Source organism: Bos indicus x Bos taurus, chromosome 6 (genome assembly GCF_003369695.1).
Source record: "Bos indicus x Bos taurus breed Angus x Brahman F1 hybrid chromosome 6, Bos_hybrid_MaternalHap_v2.0, whole genome shotgun sequence".
NCBI lineage: Eukaryota > Metazoa > Chordata > Mammalia > Artiodactyla > Bovidae > Bos > Bos indicus x Bos taurus.
This window is the reverse complement of record NC_040081.1, coordinates 37,356,723-37,377,201: the sequence shown is the minus strand read 5'-3', so window position 1 is coordinate 37,377,201 and position 20,479 is coordinate 37,356,723. Positions and strand designations below refer to the sequence as shown.

The window sequence follows — 20,479 nt, the reverse complement described above, 5'->3', positions numbered from 1 at the left end:
GCAGTTAATCTGTGAGGAATGAGCATGGTTTAACCCTCACGCTTGGAAGAAATCAGAAGGATCAAGGCTGCTTTTTTTATGAGCATTTTCCCCCTAATATGCATCATCTCATTTAATCCTCACAGCAGTTCTTTTTTTTTTTTAATTAATTTTAATTGGAGGCTAATTACAGCATTGTGGTGGTTTTGCCATACATTGACATGAATCAGCCATGGGTGTACATGTGTTCCCTATCCTGAAACCCCTCCAACCTCCCTCCCCATCCCATCCCTCAGGGTCATCCCAGTGCACCAGCCCTGAACACCCTGTCGCATGCATTGAACCTGGGCTAATGATCTATTTCACATATGGTTATATACATGTTTCAGTGCTATTCTCTCAAATCATCCCACCCTGGCCTTCTCCCACAAAGTCCAAAAGTCTGTTCTTTACATCTGTGTCTCTTTTGCTCTCACAGAAGTTCTTAAAGGTAGAAGCTTATTCCCATGGACAGATTAAGAAACCAAGAGCCCTTCTTGCAAGCATTCATCTATTCATTCAACAAATAATTGTTAAGGGCCTTCTGTGTGCCTTGCACTGTTTTAGGTTCTGGAGTTACAGTGGGAATAAAACAAAAACTGTGCTCTCATAGCACTCACAAATTCTAGATGGAGATTCTGACAAAGAGTAAACAAACAAATATTAAACTTCATAACAGATAGTGAAAATGCTATAAGGAAAACAGGATCAATATCTGGAGTGCCAAGGGTGGGCAAGGAGGTGACATTTAAGCATAAGGAGGCATGGAAATGAGAGCGATATTTGGACCAAGAGCTTCCAATCAGACAGAACAGCAAGTGCAAAGGCCCTGGGGCCTGCCTCCAAGACCAAACAGCCAGAAGGCTTAAGTGGAATGAATGGGAGAGTGATGGTAGGAACTAAGGTTGGCAGAATAACTGGGAGGGATAAAGAAGATGCTCCACTGAGTGAGAACGGGTTTGGGTGTATTTGTGTGGAGTGCATGGGGAAGCCCTTGCTTCAGAAGCAAGAGCTTCTGATTCACCTTTTAACAGGGTCATTTCTGACTGCTGAGAAGAGACTGGGGGATCAGGGTTAGTGACAAGGTGACCAGGTCAAGCAGCACTAAGTAACTTTACATGTCACCTGTCTTACCCTTAACTTGTGCTTTTAAAAACTGTCCCCAACTGTCTCCAATATAAAGCAAATCATCCAAAATCTGGAGTAGGTTTTACCATCTACCATCTAATGGGTTCTTACCCATGTGCCAGGCATACATTATCTCATTGAATCCTCACAACCACCCAGTTTCATGCCCATTTTAAAGAAGGAACTGAGGGTTATGGGCAAAATACCCATTCCATACCTAAAAAAAAACAGAACTGGGTTAAGAGCCCGGGTCCTCTCACCCCAAGCCCTGGCCTCTTATCAACTAGTCAGTGGATCACCTGCAGCCCCCCTCCCTCCACCACTGTCCACAGGTTATTTCTCTCCAGCTTCACACTGAAAAGGGCTGTGGGTACCTGCTACCCCGCTATTTTGCAGAACCAGCTCATGCCGTGCTCTCTGGCTGCCAGGAGATGGCGAGAGAACCACATCTGTATTAGCACAATCTGCTGTCGTTAGCAGCAGTGGGGACATTTGCCAGCCAAGGCCACTTTCCCCAAACTTCCCTGGTTCTTGAAGCCCCAGTGAATGTGACATCTATGTGCACAGATCTTTGATTCCTGGGCCCTACAGCCCAGGAATGACACATGTCAGACTGGGAGTTGGGGTCCTGGGCTCCATCCACCTGGAGCTCTGCAACCAACTCACTGGCTGACCCTGGGCCTCAGTTTCCCCTTTGGTGAACAGAGAGTAGCCAGCCAGGCCAAGCACATGGCAGCATCCCCATCATGTCCACATCTCCCTCCTCGCAGTTGAGTCATTGCGGCACAGGGGCTAACTGCATGCCTGCTTGAAACAGACTGAAAGATTCCGGAGAGAAGCCAGGGAAGGGGGCATCCAGGCCGGAGGACGTTCAGCTCATAGGCCGTCTGCAGACCCGCTTGAAGGAGAGGGAGGAGATCATCAAGCAGCTCACGGTGAGGCTTCAGGGGCGTTCACTTTAGCCTGGCACTTCCCTGGGGGCCTAAAACTGTATTCCTGATAACCTAAAACCACCTTACAAAAGGTCCTCGGTTATTGTTTCCCTGTTATATAAAATAACACATGCTCACTAGAAAAAATTAACACAGGAAAGTAGAAAGCAAAAACAATCACTCTGCTCCCAAGTCCTACACCATCTGCCTGTTTGTTGGTATTGGTTTTGCTAACCTATAGAATTTGGGAAAATCTAGAATGACTTGGACCTCAGATCCTTGTCTCCTCACTTTGACCATTACTTTAGGATTTGTCCAGCCTTCCTGTGCTCCACGCTTTGGTTGAAAGTTCTCTATAAGCCAGCTCCCAGTGGTTTACATTTAGCTCTGGGGACATTGGCTGATACACTTGCTTCTGTCGGCGTGGCCCACATGGGTCAGCTAGTTAGCCACATGAGAAGTCTAGCCACTTCCCTGTGTCTCTCCCTTTGCCACCTTGGTCCAGGCCCCACTGCCTCTTACAGTGAGAGTCCTTTGGACTCCCCACTCACTCCAGCCTCACCCTACTCTGCTGACCTCACAGCAACCAGGGTAATTTTAGTAAAATGTAAGACAGATCACAGCACAGCTCTGTTCAGTACTACCTATGGCTCCTTGTCCTTCTCAGAGTAAAATCAATGGTCTTATAGTGGCTTACACAGCTACGCATCCTCCCACAACACACACACACACTTGTAACTCACACCCATCCTTGCACCCTCCTGCTCCCCAGGCACACTGCTTCATGTCAAGATGATGAGGAAAACTTAACCCACTAACTGAAAATTAGATGATACTAATAAGGAATTGGAGAAGGAAATGGCAACCCATTCCAGCATTCTTGCCTGGAGAATTCCAGGGACAATAGAGCCTGGCAGGCTACAGTCCATGAGTCGCAAAGAGTCAGACTTGACTAAGCGACTAACACACAATAAGGAATTGTTTGTTAAGTGTGACAGAAGCATCATGGTTATGTTTTGTAAAGAGTCCTTATCTCTTAGAAATACTTATCAATGTTTTTACAGATGAAATTTTACAACTGGACCTTATTTTAAAAACAAGACATCTGGAAAGAAAAACCGTGGAAAATGACACAGATAAAAGATTGACCATATAGCAATTGTGTTATTGTTTAGTCAAAGTCATGTCCAACTCTTTTAGACTGTCTAACCCCATGGACTGTAGGCCACCAGGCTCCTCTGTCCATGGAATTTCCCACGCAAGAATAATGGAGTCGGTTGCATTTCCTTCTGAGATCTTCCTGACTTAGGGATCGAATCCACATCTTTGGCATTGGTAGGCAGATTCTTTACCACTGAGCCGCCAAGAAGACCCAGAGAACAATTGTACCTGGGTGTTTTTTTATTTTGCCTTAGCTAATAACTTTCTGCAGTAGACTTTTCTCAGATGCTAAGAGTACCTGGATCTCTGATTTCCCTAAGGCATTCCAAATAAGCTTGCCCTTTCCTTTACAAGAGGGGCTGGGGATACAAAGGCCCCAGAAATAAAGGTGCTTCCTCAAAGCCTCAGTGGATTGTAATTTGATTCCCACTGACTTCCCCTTTTCCCTGATCTTTCTTCCTCTCTGTAATCTGCCCCCACACAGCCATCTTCCTTCAAATCAAACTCAGCGTGCTGTGTAGTTAGGCTCATTTAGACTCAGTCGTATTGTTTTTCCAGGAGGAGAGAAGATTTCACTATGCAGCGTTCCCCAGCGCAATGTCCCATCGGAATCGATCCTTCTCTTTCAATCCTCACCCAGGGTATTTGACCCCTTCCATGAAGGTAAATTGGTCCTACTGGTTCCAATGCATCACATAATTCTGCTGGCTTCATTTTCCCAAAGATAATGGTAGCTTATTTATCAACAGTCTAGCATTCATTTAGAGAAATATTCATTGAAAATAAGACCCTCAGGAGATAGTACAAATTACTAGCAAACTGTTTATATCTGACAAGGCAGATTATGTATAATTTTTATGAGTTTTTTAAATTTTCCAAACTTTTTATATATGTGTCACTACTAATAGTGGCTATATCTTGGTGATAGGAAGGAGAAGGGCAAGAATCCTTCACTTCACCTTTTTTTTCCTTTTATATTTTTGCAATGTATTACAGTGAGAATAGTCACATCCAGATTTCTCATCTGCTATCACAAAATCCTAAAGCACTAAAAAGTTTCTATTTTTTGGTAATTCATTACCTCCAGTTGAATTCATGTGAGCTCATTTATAATTTTTATATATCCCTCTTCATGTGACAAAATATAAGGTTCACTCCAGAAATATTAATGTATTTGAGGACAGTGTGGGCCAGCTTCTGCTGAGGGTGCCTTTTAAAATCTAAAAACTTTAAATGAAAACATACATTTGCTGCCAGAAGTTTTGGATAGAGATTGTGAACCTTTTTTAAAGCACAACAACATGCAATATATAAATAAAAGTATTGTCTCTGGCTCACATAATTCTGGCATGGCAGGCTTACCTACTTTTACAATAATGCTTCTTTTAGGTGGCACTAACAGGCCTTTCTTTTAACACCAACAGAAAAAGAAGATGGAGGAAGTGCCCAGCCGAGTGGTCAGTGTGCCAAACCTCGCTTCCTATGCTAAGAACTTTCTGAGTGGTGACCTGAGCTCCAGGATCAATGCCCCTCCGATAACTAAGTCACCCAGCTTGGACCCAGGTCCCAGCTGTGGCCGGCCCTACAAACCCACGCCATCTCTAGATGTGCAAACTGCCACAAGGTAGGGGGCCAGAGCTGGGCTTCCCAGGTGGTGCTAGTGGCAAAGAACCTTCCTGCCAACGCAGGAGACGTAAGAGAGGTGGGGTTGATCCCTGGGTTTGGGAAGATCTCCTGGAGAAGGGCATGGCAACCCACTCCAGCATTCTTGCCTGGATTATCCCATGGACAGAGGAGGCTGGCAGACTATAATACATGGGTTGCAAAGAGTCACACACTACTGAAGTGACTCAGCATGCACGCAGAGGGCCAAAGCTATTATTCCATTTTTCTGTAGACAAGAGGGAAATTAGAATTCCTTTCTGGCACCTGTTAAATACCCAGCATTTGGGCTGATACAAAGAATAACAAAACAAGCCTTGCCTTGGACAAATTGCAACTCAGCCAAAAAGAAAGATTATCTATGAGAAGGGAAATAGGTCATTCTTTAGAAGAGATACTATTCCTGATAACAAATTCCAGAAAACCTTTTTTTTTTTTTTTCTTTTCCATGGATGAGTAGACAGGGGACACTGAATCACTTAGCCAATGACTTCAGAGTGGTTCACACAAACAATGGGCTGTCATCATCTGGCCTTGAGTCTGGATTCAAATTCTGGTCCTCCTCATTCTTAGCTTGTGTGGCTTTGGGCAGCTCACTTGACATCTCTGTTTCCTCACCTCTAAAATGAAGATAATATACCACTTACCTCTTCAGATTCATGTGAAACTAAAGGAATTAATCCATAGAACATGCTCAGCACAAGACTTGGCATAGAACTATTCAGCAATTTCCCACTATTATTAAAAGGTTATTTCTCAATATTCATTATATAATCTTGTAATTTTATTCTTAATCTGTGGGTTTGGTTGATCACGTATGGTGCTCTCTGATACTGCTTTGTTTTCCAGAAACCCTTACAGCATGCTTCTCTTCCAGAAATGTGTGATTTCCCCTATTATTGATTTTCCTTCTTGCCCAATTTTTGTTCAGAGCTAAATCTTGAATTATGGACTCTTGAGTTTGCTTTTCAGAAGAGGCCTCTTCTGAAATGTTCCTTTTCCAAAGGCCCTGCCTGCCCAAGACTATGAACAAAAATGAATGTGGAGCTGGAAGGACCCCCTGCCAGTCATTGAGCAAGTCCAGCCCTTTGTTTCGAAGCTGAGGACACTGAGGCCTAGAATCCCAAGCACATGGTCTATTAACTGCCAGAGCCAGAGCCAGCCTGATCCTGGCCACTGTTCATCTCATTATCACACACCTTTCTAAAGCTGTGTTCCCACTGTTTTATAAGAAGCTTCACAAGTACAGATAGAGACTTTTCAGATAGGTACACACTGTACTTACTTATCATCTCTCTTTTTCAGTTTATTAGACTAATTTCACAGCCTCACTGAAAGGCCAGAGCACATTAGGTAACTTTTGAAGAGGCCATAAGTGTAATTTTATATTCATTAACCATTTCTTCTTTTACTTTTTTTTGAAAGGGGTTTATTATTTAATTTGTGCCTGAAATAAATAGTAAATGTTTCGGACTTCTCTGGGAGCCAGAGGTTGAGCCCACCTGCCAGTGCAGGAGACACGGGTTCGGTTCCTGGTCTGGGAAGATTCCACATGCCATGAGGCAGCTAAGCCCGAGCACCACAAGAGAAGCCACTGCAGTGAGAAGCCCGCACGCTGCAACTACAGAGTAGCCCCGCTTGCCACAACTAAAGAAGGCCCCCATCAGCAACCAAGACCCAGCTCAGCCTATATATATATTTTTTCTTTTAAATAGTAAATGTTGCAAAATATGCCTCATTCATTTTAAGTGAAATAATGGAGAGCATTGTTTCCACAATGGAATTAGATGCTCTCTCCTCATCTTCATCCTTCACAACTTGTTTCTAGCTACCAGTATCAACCCATCACATTCTATATCTTTTTAAGAGTAAAGTGGTAGTTATCTTTCCCTGAAAAGATGATGGCATATTAAGTTGTTTACTGAATAATTTTCAAAACCATCTAAGAAAACTTGTTTGTTTTTAGGACACAAGATGATGATACAGCCCAACCCAAAGAAGCCCAACAGAAGCAAGGTTCAGCACACCAGGAATGGTTTACCAAATACTTTTCCTTCTAAACTGATCCTTGGGATCGCATAAAGAGGATATTTGAAAAACATTTCTTTTGAAACACCTGACTGAAGGAATGAACTAAAAAGCCAACCAACCAAATAACTTGCTTGTAATATGATTTACATATATAGCTAAAACAAATTCTTACATTAACATTTCATACTGTTTCATTGTGATAATAAGATGAAACAAGCCAGTGTTGTCAGAAAGCACCCAGAGGGAAATATCATTAATGTTACTGATGACCTGTACATGATATTTCTAGTGTCCATAAGATTGCACACCACCTTGTGGAATATCAGACTTTGTGATTTCCATGGTCTACTTTGAAAGTGGTTTCATTTTTCCCAGGATCTTCACTTTAAAGTGTTTCTATGTAAATAACTCCAAAATGCACACGTAACCTCAATAGGAAGGGGAATAAAACAAAGCTCAGAATAACCAGGAAAGCCAGTTTTTAAAAACCAAACCAAACTACTAGTAATGGACTATAGCAGACATTGGCATAGTTGGATCAAATATTTTGACTTCCTAGGTCCAGGATATGAAGATTACAGAGGGTGTAACACCTACCTCAAAGGGGCTTTTTGAGGTTTAAACAAAATATGGGTAATAATTCTAATCATGAATTGTAATTAAGCTTTGCCAGGATTTTTCTGTGAATAACGGAGCCTGACCCTGTCATACATCTCAACCTCAACGACTGTGGCATCAGCTGGATTGTGACAGTTTCTAGATTATCTGTTCTTTGAAGTCAAAGACCTACTGAACCTATAGTCTTGCCTCGTGGTGTGTTGTTTCCCCATCGCATGGATGCTCAGTAGATTAAAGGGAACTGGGAATGGCCGTTCAGTGCTGACCTTGCTGTCAGTCCATGCTGAGTTGTCTGATCCTCTGATCGAGCACTGCAATTTAACAAACTCAATACAACTTTCAGTGGGAAAAATATATCCTCAATCCTTTGGTGCTGGCCCAGCAGGTGGCCTATAAACAGTTGTCTATTCCATGCACTGTCAAATCTTTGCTCTTTGAATAGAACTTTAAACTGGGCAATAAAAATGGTTGTGACTTGTATTGATTTTTCAGAGGTGAAATTATACAAAGGCTGAACTTGGAAACAGGGAGTTCACATTAACCTCAGTCAGATCATCTCCAATAAAATGTAGCTGCTCATGCACTTGGGTCATTTTGAGAGAAATGCAATTACAACTCAGATTCACAATTTGAAAGTAAATTTACTACCTAATTAAAACATGTAGCCCAATAACATACTTTTTTTAAATGCATATACTTGTTTCCGTCCGTGTAACATGTCCTGTTACTTTTCAGTATCAAGTATTTTTTAGTTTTATTTCATGCTTAAAGTGAACATTATAGAATAGTGTTTTGTGTTTTAAAAAGAGTACATACAGGTAGTTCTATTTTTGTTGAAGTATTTTCCCATGATGACTAACAAAGGAGGCTATTTAATTCAGCATAACATATGCTACAGAGATAGAATTTTATTGAGTCCCCACATCAGTTTTAACTCGTTGCATGTGACTAAAAGATCATGCTAAATTTTAAGATTATACACAAAAATTATCTTTGCTAAGTACATCTTGGCATGCATCTATCATTTTTTCTTTAGGATATATTCCTTGAGTATTGAAATAAAGCATCAAAGGATATGCCTAGGCTTTCTGTGTAATACTACCAAATTACCAAAAATTTCTAGCAATTTACACCTTCACCAGCAGGGAATGAAATTCTACCTCTCTGTACCCTAGATAATATTGATAGATAATATTAGAGATAATGGGGATGACTTGGAGGTTAACAGCAGACATGAAGAGAAATGAACTGATTCAGAATTGACGTAGGAGGAAAAACAGGGTATCTCTTTAGGCTATATTATAACAGAGAGGAGGAATTAATGTATTCCTGGAACAAACCTGGAAAGGAACATTTCCCAGTTGCCAACTGCTTCTTAGCTGGGGGAGAAAAGAGTGAAGCTGTGCAACCAGCAGCTGCACACTGCACACCTGAGCCCTTAGTGCTCCAGTATCAGTGCAACAGCAGGTGCAACTGAGGCTACTTGCTACATACTCGGTCTCCAGCCTCTGCCTGGATTCTGCAAGGGCAAGTCTGGAAAAGTAAACAGAGCTATGACTGGGACCAGTTTCCTAGCATCCTTCAGGTTTCTAAGAAGAGCACTAATCTCCACCATCATCCCCAAGGTGCAACGCTGGTTTTGATCTGCTGCCTCCAACTAGCTCCTCAGCTGTCTGTTCTCCCCCTGCAGGGGAAAACCAAAGATGCTCCAGGAACTCATAGAGGCCTTTGAGTATTAAACAGTTATTCTGTCATTGTCCCTTTGCTGAGTCAAGACAGTGGAGTGTTAACCAGCCAATTCCACCGTTCTTATATGCAACATTGAATCTGTGCATTGACAAAAGTTCCCTTCCACTGGGAAACTTGCCCAGGGAAGCACTGGTAAAATCCTCAATGAGGCCACCCTCTTGTGCTGGTAACTGGAACTCACATCCCACTCAGGATGGATCTTCCTGCCAGTTGGACAGTGAGTGAGCCAGTCTCCAGCCTCCCCCGCTGTCGATTCTCTCAGACTGTGCTCACAGCAACATGTCAGTCAGGCCCTCCAGGAGGCATACACTGAGACAGCTGGAGGAGCAAAGACCACCAGAAACCTAGCTATAGTTGAATGAGTTGGGTTTTTTATTTGTTGGAACAGAGGGAGAATGTCCATCATGAAAAATCATGGGGCTTCTCAGAAAGTGTTTCAGAAAGATCCTATTGTAAGATTTTGGCACTGGATAATTTCAAGAAGATTCTAAAAGAGCAGGGCTTCATTCCAAATTGGATGCTGTCAGAAAGCAGAGGAAACTCTATGACTGGATCTTATCTTACTCCAGTAGTCATATACAGATGTGAGAGCTGGACCATAAAGAGAGCTGTGTGCTAAAGAATTGATGCTTTCAAAGTTTGGTGCTGGAGAAGACTTTTGAGAGTCTCCTCGACAGCAAGGAGATCAAACCAATCAATCCTAAAGGAAATCAACCCTGATTATTCATTGGAAGGACTGATGCTGAAGTTGAAACTCCAATACTTTGGCCACCTAATGTGAATATCTGACTCATTGGAAAAGACCCTGATGCTGGGAAAGAGTGAAGGCAGGAGGAGAAAGGGATGACAGAGGATGAGATGGTTGGATGGCATCATCAACTCAATGGACAGGAGTTTGAGCAAACTCCAGGAGATAGTGAAGAACAAGCAAGCCTGGTATGCTGCAGTCCATGGGGTTGCAAAGAGTTGGACATGACTTAGCCACTGAACAGCAACAGTGAAGGCCGACTAGAGATAAATGGCTGCAAATGGTTAAAAAATAAAGTTGCAGTCACTTTGTTTTTAAGCCAGGACAATGTTTGGTATTTGAGGGGTGGCAGTGTGACCCTTCTTTTTTCCTGTGCTTATACAGAGTTGTGAAGTGGTTTGTTTTACTCTAACATGGTCTCAGAGCAGCTTTGTCTAGGAGGCTGGTTCCCTTAGACTGCTTCTGTCTCACAGGAGAATAACACAGCCCAGCAGTGCTGAATCAGTGTCTGATGTCAGGGCCAAGTCTCCCCGTGTCTCAGGAGAAACACCTGTGTCGAATTAAGGGGAGGAGGCAGGAGGCAGGAAAAGGCTTCATATTTTGATACAGAGTTGACACCTGTAGAGAGAGCCAAGAAGATTTGGGCAAGAAGCTTAGATAGCAGGAGAGTTAGGAGAAAAAGCCTTGGTCAGGCTGAGGAGCTTCAGAGCAAGGACTGACTGCCCATTAAAGAAGTCTGTGTTGGGCAGAAATAACGTGGCTCCACTACCCCACCACGCCTGTCATATCCGCGAAGAGCAAGGCCTTTGAGAAAACTGAGCAGGGCTCCTTCGTGGCCTCCAGAGGCCCGTGACCAAACCCTTAGGAATGTCGACATTTATAGGCTGGGCAGAAGAGGAAAGAGAAAATTTAAGATGTGTTAAAGAGAATGAGTTCAAAAAAAGATGATCAAGTGTCAAAGTGAAGCAGGTGAGAGTATGTGGAGGAGCTGGAGACCGAATGAGGGGCCAGGCAACCGGGTGGTGCTCAAGTATCACGAAGGGAATGCTGAAGATGGGAGACCAAGAACACTGAGCTGCAGGGAGTGACCTGCAGACCAGAGCCCCCAACGGGTTAAATCCAGCAGAAGGCAACTGGCCTGGCCTCACATCACTTGAGGAAAGCCTTGTCTTACACAGTGTAAATGCTTCAGCAGATAGAACAGGAAGGGAATAAAGATGCCCTCAAAATGTGGGTGGGTCTGTCATCCCTTGAGAGAAGGTGAGAGAAATCCCAGCTGATACCTCATTATTTTCTGCTCGAAGGAGGCAGCATCCTAGAGGGTATTCTGTGTTAGGTGACCAGGAAAATACATCACGAAAAATGAAAAAGATATTTAGTGAAACGTTATTGACAGAAAACTTTTTGAATTTAGTAAAGAAATCGTAATAACTGGTACACACATTAATTCAAAATATTTTTAGTAAGGACCAAATAGAACAGTTTCTGAACTTTTCACTAAGAACCTCTTCATTACTGAAAGAATGTCTAAAATGTTATCGGTTAGGTTTTTAATCAAGAAATCTAAAGCTGCCAATCAGAGTTTCTGACTGGCATAAGGTGATCAGGTTAACAACCTTGAAATCAGATAATGTGATTAAAAACAACTTTTAAAAGCTTTACCTATACACTCTGACTGAAGGAATTCATTGGCCTCAGGCTATGTACCATACACGAAAGCACAGGAAAACAAGTACTACGTATAAAAAATAACACATGGTCCCTCTATATTCAGAGGGGAATAATGCCTACTTTTCATGAGAACAAAGAGACAGATCACTAACCCCAGAGGGAGAACCAAGCAACGCTGGCAGAAGAAACAAGAGGTCCTGTGTCCTGGGGATGTGATGGAGGGCCTTCAGAGGCTGTGGAGACCAGGTGGCATCCAGGCCAGACGGAAACTTGAGTGGATGTCAAGGTGGGTGGGGCGGGGCCTTCAAGACCAGAGAAAACAAAGTCAGCCAAGACACTGAGTCACAGAAGTACTGCCTGTTCAGAAGACAGTGCTGCACGGGTTGTGGGTGATGGGGTGTAATCTAATGAGGGACTGTAAACAACAGAGAAAGGAAAGCCTTATCTAAGGAGACAGGGCACAATGCTGGTTTGTATTTCTCAACAACAGTTCAACAGAGAAACTGAGATGGCCTTTGTGGCCAACAGAGGGTTAGGTATCTTCCCAACACCGAGTCTCCTATGCACCCTGCAGCCCACCTCCCACTTCAAGGTCCTAGTCCTCTGGAATCAACACCATTAGCAAGAACCTTTGTTAATAAAAAAATCTGCTCCAAAAGAGCAGAACACACAAAACTTAAAACTCAAGAGATGATCACAGCAAGTTCATATTCACCAATGCCTCTGTTGAGAGCAGGGTCCACTGTGTTAAACTGATTCATTATTGCAGAAGTGAACATCACTGGCATTATCACTGCTCCCACCACTGCACCCCAAAGGTAAATAAACACTACACAAAAGATAAACTTACCCCAAATAAAAGTCAACATTAATTTAAGGATACTACCGGATTTCTAAAGCATTAGGTTACTGCAGTACAGTAACAGTCACTACACTAAGCTACGATATTATAATCCTCTTCCTCTTCTGATCTATTTATAAAATATTCTCACTGTGAGGCTCTGGAAGTTTTACACTGTGCATTAGACTCCTCTTCTTGAGGTAGTTCAAAGTCTTGAAAAACAGAAAAGTTGCATATTTTTATATACTGCCATTGAACAGTAAATTACCACAAAAGCCTACAACCAAAATCCTCATCATCTGATATGCGCTCAGATCATATCATACAAACTAATCTAAAACTGGAAATACAGAGAGATTGAGTCATACAAAAATAAAAACAATATAAAAGCAAGCATTAAAAAAAAACAACATAAAAGAAATCTGTAAACAGCATCACACTAACAGTCTTAAACTTTGCTAAAGACAATATACTTGGTTTACCACAGCAATAAGCATTTTATAAAGTACTCAAGAAATAACACTTACAAAAATAGGGGGCAAATTTTAGGTGAGAGCACAAAACAAAAATCATCTCATTCTCTGGCAAAGAGTTCTCCCAAAATGTCAAGTCTACAAGAAGAGATGTTTAGTGAAATAGTGTTTGGGCTGACTCCGGCACCAGCTAGTGTTCGGGTGCCTTTCCTCAGGTTTGCTTCATTGGTGCAGGGATATTTGCAGACGCCTGCTCAAGGTAGGCCAGGGAGCCCTGGGGGATGTCGGCTGGCTTTTTGTGCTGCATGTTGATGTCCTCCAGCACCTGCTGCCAATGTCTTAGTTTTGTCAAGTGCTTCTGGACCAGAGCATCCTTTCGCTGTAATTCATTCCTTAGTTCTGAGACATCCTACAAATGAAAGCAATCAAAGCAATAAAGTCAGAGCAAACTCATGAAAAATGAATGTAATTCCTGATTAGTTAACAGCGCTAAGAAGTAAATTCAAAACAGAATCAACTAAGCCATACTAGGCCGATTACTCTGCTTAGCTGCATAATTGAATAACCCAAAGCAACTCTTTCCACGAAAGATGCCTGCTTAACACTGAGTTACTTCTAATTCATGTTCTTTTAATAAGTAATACAACAAGTCACAAAATTCCAAAGTACCAAAGGGCAGCCAAAAAAAAAATCAGTCTCTTTTTTATCCTGGCCTCTGGGCACCCAACATTTCTATATCCAAAGCCTACTGTGAGAAGAATCTAAACACTTGAGGATCTGAAACACATATTAACTGTTTTAAAAGAATTCACAGCTACCATTCTATCATTTCAGATTATGAAGTAGTAAACCCTAATTTTTAAGAGTTTTTTTTAATGAATAACAGTATTAAAATTCTGTATTAAGACCTGGCCTTGAACATACGTATCACTCAGGTATTCAAATCAGGAAATGATTTCATATGGTGAATTACAGGAATATCATCTTCTTACCATTCACCTTCTTAATAGCTGGTATCAAAGAATAAAAACATTTTGACTGATTGCTCAGCTTGTGGGAGAAGTTACTTTAAAAATTATTAGAAAATAATGATTCTAATTTAGTTTTTTCCATTGAAGGAATTGCTGTTCGGGGCAAGAAGATTCTTCTCTTCCACACTGCAGGGAGCAGACCCTGGCCCAACCCACAAAATGCCATTAATGACAACCTCAATATATTTCCAAGATTCTGGTTTCAAACAACTGAGATAAATGAAGTCTTGAGTTTCAAGGAGCCTGGAACGAACACTGACTTTTTGATTCCTTGAACAAAATTGCCTAGAATCCTTCCTGTATATAAGGCACCAGGGACACAGACTAGTTTCTGTCCAACATGAGCTTATCATCTACATTAATGGCTTCTCAACATTTTCAAGCAGTAGAACTTTTTTTTTTAAAGAAAAATCTTCCACAGAAACTAATGTATGAAACAAGTAAAGGCTGTTCTGTTTGAAGCCCTGCTTTCCACCCCCACCCCTAAGGTCCAGGTTGTCATGAACACTGACAACCAACATTTTACACTCAAGCTATGAAGCCCCACTGTAACTAGTTGGCAAATGGAGCACCTCAGTTTAAGTGTAAATGGAATTTTCACAACATTTGTTCTTCCTTAAACTTGGGAAGAAAGCTGAGCTTATACCTCTTTGATAACTTGCTCTGGTTTCTGGACAGATAACTGCAATCTTTTTTGTAGGAAAAAACATTCTGTCTGTCTTGCAATATCCAGGAATTTCTGGATACACTGGTCAACACCTTAAAAAAAAAAAGACCAAAATATTAAATTAAGAAAAACACTAGACACATATATCTCTCTCATAAATGAACAGTCAGAATATCAGATGGGATCAGGGGTTCTAATCTTGCTCACAGCAATAATATTGACCACCAACCTCCTATGTAACCAACATTAAATAGCAGATAATCCGTGCATTTATCAAGTGAATAAGAGACCTACCAACAGTACAAAGTTCTTCCAAAGAAAGACAATGCAGAGATCCGGCAATTAACAACCCATTGACCAGGGACATATAAATGTCTTTCGTTACCCAAATGTTATTGACCAGAGATGTTTCAGTCTTCGCTTACATAACAAAACACCAGCCACACACATTCATTTCTGTGAAAACCCTCTGGTCAGTAATGTGTTAACATCACGATTTCCAGTTGAAATTAAACATTTAAAACACAGTACAAAGACATCAAAAGTACCTCTCTGGGGACAGAACTTGGGACGAGGAGGGGGAAGCACAAAACTCAGTTCTTTAAAAGCAGTACACACTATTGGCCTTCTCTGTCTTGGTATCAACATGAAAAGCTCATTGATTTTAAGTGGTTCATTTTGAGTGACATGAACAAAAATCAGCAGTATATAGATTGACTACACAAATCTTATTCCTGGAAAAGTTCTCTCAGGATACAGCAGGATTGAAACATACCAAATGTAAAATCAGCAATGAGGGAATTCTTACCAGTTCGAATTTCTTCCTGATCTGTACCATTGACATAATCTTGACTCACCAGAGAAGCAAAGCAAGCCTGTGTGATCAAAATATCACAAAAGAAAAAAAATGTCATTCACACATCAAGAATCTTACTCTAGAGTAAGAAATAACTTCTCCTGATGTCCTTCAATTAGTTGACAGCTTCTGGGTTTGCATACCAAATGACAAGACATTGTATCAATGAAGAAACTTGGTAAACTGAGATCGGGCCCACAGAGGAAGCCGGTATTTGCAGGCACCCCTATCTGGTCTCTCTCCCACTGCTGCTCCTTTCCCAGCTATCTCATTCCACACAAAGGTCTGGATCCCTACTCCAGTCCCATTTGTAGCCCCTCCCTCTGATGCTTACATGACACGTTATCATCACACATCCAGGAATCACATCAATTGTCACCTCCTCAGAGGCTATCCCTGTCTACTCTTTCAAAATGGTGTCCCTCCTGCTCATGCTCCAACCTCAAGCCCTGCTTTATTGTTTTTAACTTGGTTAACTGATATTGTGCCATTCTCTCAGTTCATTATTAGCTGTGCCTCACTAGCAGCTGGGAATTTTGCCTGTCTTACTGTTTGGCACAATGTGGATGCTCAATAAATACATGTTACTGACTGATTGGACAGCCTAAGAGAAAGTGGTGTTATACGAACAAACAAGTCCCAGTAAAGAAACATGGATCTAGGCGCACAGGAGTTCTGTGGAAGGGTAACTCTCAGGAAATGGACAAAGAAGGGCCATCACAGTACAGAAAGGCCAAAAAGAGAACCAGATGGGAGCTGGGGTGGGGATAGGGGGCTGAGGAAGAGAAATCTCAAACCTCAGGAAAGCACGGACCTAGTTTGCTAGTAAGCATATTACACTAGGTGCAGGTGTGAGGCAGGCAAGTCTAGGTTCAAATTTAGGCCATCAACCAAATGTGAGAGCCTTTCCCCTGCCTGCAGTTACCCTTCAGAAAAATCAAAGGATTTCTCCAGGGAAAATCCTCTAACAATCAAGAAATTGGAAAAACAGACTGCCCATTCTGTGTATTACTTTGAAAGGTGACCCCTACTGGATTTGGGATGTAGCAGGCATGCACCTGCTTTGTGAAACGTGTGGCTACTGGAAAACATCTCATCCAGGAAGCCAGCCAGTCACAAGCTGGCAAAGAAAGCTGGGGCTGCTCCTTCAGAGTCAGCAAAGCCACCAGAGAGGACGGGAGGAAAACTCATCTCAGGAATTTTAGTTTCCTCTGTCCCTTTTAAAAAATATAAATAAATAAATAGATAAATAAAACATAATACACATACGAATATTTAGCTGATGAAAATAAAAACACTAACTTAAAAAGGTATCTGTATCCCATGTTCATTGCAGTATTTATTCACAATAGCCGAGACATATAGAAACGACCCAAGTGTCCATCAATGGATGAATGAGCAAAGAAGTTATGGCATACACACTGAAATATCATTCAGTCATAAAAAAGGACCCAATCTTGCCATTTGTGACATGGATGGACCTCGAGGGTGTAAGTCAGCTGGAGAAAAACAAATACTGTATGATCTCACTTATATATGGACCGTAAAAACACCACCACCACCACCACCACCACCACCAATAAAACCAAGCTCATAGATATACAGAACAGATTGGTGGTTGCCAGAGACAGGTGATGAGATAAGTGAAATGGGTGAAAGCTAAAAGGCAGGAACTTCCAGTTATAAATTTAAGTCATGGGGATTTCCCTCCTGGCTCAGTGGTAAAGAATTCACCTGCCAATCTGGGGGACATGGGTCTGAGCTCTGGTCTGGGAAGGTCCCAAGTGCCATGGGACACCTAAGCCTGTGCGCCACAACTACTGAGCCCATGCACCCCATCTACTCAAGCACGCAGGCCTAGAACCGGTGCTCCACAGTAAGAGAAACCACAGCAATGAGAAGTTTGCACACCCCAACTAGAGAGCAGCCCCTGCTCCCCACAACTGGAAAAGGCTGTGCGAAGCAATGAAGACCTGAGGAGACCCTGTGAAGTCATAAACGAACAAATAAATCTTTAAAAATAGATAAACAAATCATGGGTATGGGATGTACAGAGTAATTTAAAAAAAAATTTTGTAACTATGTATGGTGACAGATATTAACTAGACTTACTGTGGTGATCACTGTAATACATACAAATATCCAATTGTGTTGTACATCTGAAACTAGTATATGTTGATTATACTTCAATTTAAAAAAAGAAAGAGAAAAATCTCCCAGGCTGGTGAGGCACTGATGACCCCAACTATATCCAAGTTGTAGTTGTATATGGATGTGGGAGGGAGGAAACATTACATATTTATATAATTACCATTTGGGGCAATATTTGGATGACACACCATCTATTACTATTCTGACTTAAAACTTGTCATATGCAACCAAAGTGAACATGAGTTTCAGCAAAACTCAAAGTCTGGGTCACCTCTGCCTCTCTCTCTTTACCCCCCAGCTTTCCTCCTCCTCCCTCAGTCCTTAGTACCAACCTCCCCTACTGTAACTTTTAAATAACTCCATATCAGCTCCAAGAGACCCACTATCTCAGGACCCTTTAAGGGTGGAGCCCAATGGAAAGGACACAGGACATAATGATGGACACTGCAGTCTAGAGAGGATGAGCACGTAACACGCAGGAACGCAGGAAAGGATACTCAAGGACGGGACCAAGGCTGGAGTGAGACAGGAAGAACCTATTGAGAACCAAGAAGTGTCCCCCGATTGGGTACAGACAAACTTCCAGTCTGCGCGCCTCCAGAAACGTCAAGATGACGCATATTCGCCAGCCTGAGCTTGGGTGCTAAGTCGCTTCAGTATTGTCCGACTCTGTGCGACCCTATGGACACGTAGCCTGCCAGGTTCCTCTGTCCATGGGATTCTCCAGGCAGCCTACTAGAGGAGAATTCCGGCCACGACTCGATGTGGCCGGACTAAAGCAAGTGACCTACGCTCTCTGAACCCGGTTTCCTTATTTGTAAGCGGGTGGAGATATCGCTGAAACAGATAACCTGCGCACGCGCAGCATGCCTTTCGGGGGCGGGGAGGCTGGGAACACAAACGCCCACGTCTCATCTTACCTCGAAAGATGACTCCAACTCGTCCACCAAGGTACTGTTAGAAGTTCTCGGAACGCCTGGCGTGGCCTGAAGAAGCGAAGCCTGGCCCAAGAGCCCAGGCGGAGGTTGTGGAGGTCCGGGTGGCTGTCCAGAGAACATGCCGCCCAGTGGAGCCGCCATTTTTAAAATGGCGGTGCCTGGAGCTGTGTTCCGCTGGTCACGTGACGTAACTGGTCATGCGACAGTGTCGGGGCGTGTTGGCGTCTGTTGGATGCCCGGGAAACCGTTCGTTTGGTGCTTTGTTTCCAGCCTCACAGGCAACCTGGCTTTTACTTTAACCTTGAGAATTGAAGGGTAGGATTTAACATAGTTGTGTGGAGAGGAGAAATCAGTAAGTACAGCGGAGCGCGTCCTCCTGCGGAGTCAGGTATTCCTGTACCAGTCCCGCCTTCGCTCTCAACTCCTGAAATTGCTTTGGCCCTGGCGCTTTCTCTGGGCTCAGTTTTAACCATTGGTAGAAGGGAGGTGCGCATTCATCCCGCAGACGTTTATTGAGAGTTTCACTGTGTGCCACTTACTAATCCAGTCACTGGGGATGTAGGGGGAATAAACTGGAAAAATATCCCCTGAATTCCTTCTGGGGAGATAACAGGTAACAAAACGACTTAACATTGTTAAGTCGCTATTTGCTTTAGATATTTATGGTTACATTAAATAAAGTCACTATGCTAGTTTTTTTTAAAACATTTGCTTATTCATCTTTTCAGAAGCTAAATACTTTTTCACTATATCTAACTTTATGGTTATCCAGTTCATTTGTTGAGTCATCTGTGAATCAGGTTCTATTTAATGATCTGGGGGTTACAGTAATCACCCCAACTTTCTGCTTTCGGAGACTTTACCGTTGCTTTGTGGGAGAGAGACGGATAAGCATGTACATATATAGAGTGATATCATGTAGAGATAATTGTCAAGAAGGAAACTAAAGCTCAGTAAGGGGATGACTCCCTGGAGCATGGCAACCCACTCCAGTATTCTTGCCTGGAGAATCCCCATGGATAGACACGCCTGGCGGGCTACAGCCCATGGGGTGACAAAGAGTCGGACAAGACTAAAGCAGCTTGGCATAGCAAGGCACAATCCTAAAACATTTTTGAGGACTCCAGATGTTTTTGTTTACATGAGGTATATTGGTCAATATTTACCTATTAAAAGGTACGCATTAAAACGGAGACTTTAAAAATATATATTGGTGTAAAAATAAGCCTATTATAAGATAACTAATGTTCTAACTTAAAATGTAACCATTTTATAAAACCAAAAATAGAATGGAAACATTTTGCATTTTACTCTTGGGTTTCCAATGGCCATTAGGGCTACTTGAAGTCTAGATTTCTTAACTTCGGCTATCTTTTAACACTATTGTGTTCTAAACCACTTCTCTCTTGGATTTGCGGCTGTCTGAAGCCACGCCTATCTGCAAGCCATGCCCTGTCCTTAGTGATTCAGATGCAGATTACACCACCTGTCTCTAAAGTTTTATGGATCTGCCAAGGTTTTCTGAATATTTGGTAGCCAGATGCACCAGCAATGAGAACTAAATTTCATCTCAGCCAGATTAGGTAAGCACAGGAATCCAGGAATATGGTCATTCTGTTTGTATCCCACACACTAGTAAACAACAATTTTTTTTTTTTTTTAATTTATAAAAAGTTGTATTAACAAAAATTCTATTTTTTAATTTATATTCTTTTATTTATAAAAAGCCTTTGACAGGCTTCTATCAAATCCCAACTTGGTCTTCTGAATCACATAGAAGAAATCTAAATGTTTTTACTTTCAC

General features: G+C 42.2%; 2 protein-coding genes across 3 annotated transcripts in view; one reads left to right on the top strand and one right to left on the bottom strand.

Annotated features, from left to right (window-relative positions):
* Window positions 1-9,152, top strand: part of FAM184B (family with sequence similarity 184 member B) — a 122,305-nt gene extending 113,153 nt beyond the window's left edge. For both annotated transcript variants that reach the window (XM_027544136.1, XM_027544135.1), the window contains 4 exons: window positions 1,964-2,081; window positions 3,798-3,902; window positions 4,664-4,863; window positions 6,868-9,152. In XM_027544136.1, the coding sequence (XP_027399937.1) occupies window positions 1,964-2,081; window positions 3,798-3,902; window positions 4,664-4,863; window positions 6,868-6,961 (517 nt within the window). In that variant the 3' untranslated portion in view covers window positions 6,962-9,152. The remainder of the gene's footprint in view (window positions 1-1,963; window positions 2,082-3,797; window positions 3,903-4,663; window positions 4,864-6,867) is intronic.
* MED28 (mediator complex subunit 28) lies at window positions 8,172-18,854 on the bottom strand. Its single transcript, XM_027544142.1, has 4 exons — window positions 18,658-18,854; window positions 15,539-15,605; window positions 14,710-14,822; window positions 8,172-13,441 (listed from the first exon to the last, which is right to left on the bottom strand). The coding sequence occupies exons 1-4, from the start codon at window positions 18,814-18,816 to the stop codon at window positions 13,244-13,246; spliced, it is 537 nt and encodes a 178-aa protein (XP_027399943.1). The 5' UTR covers window positions 18,817-18,854; the 3' UTR covers window positions 8,172-13,243.
* Window positions 18,855-20,479: the final 1,625 nt, after the last annotated feature.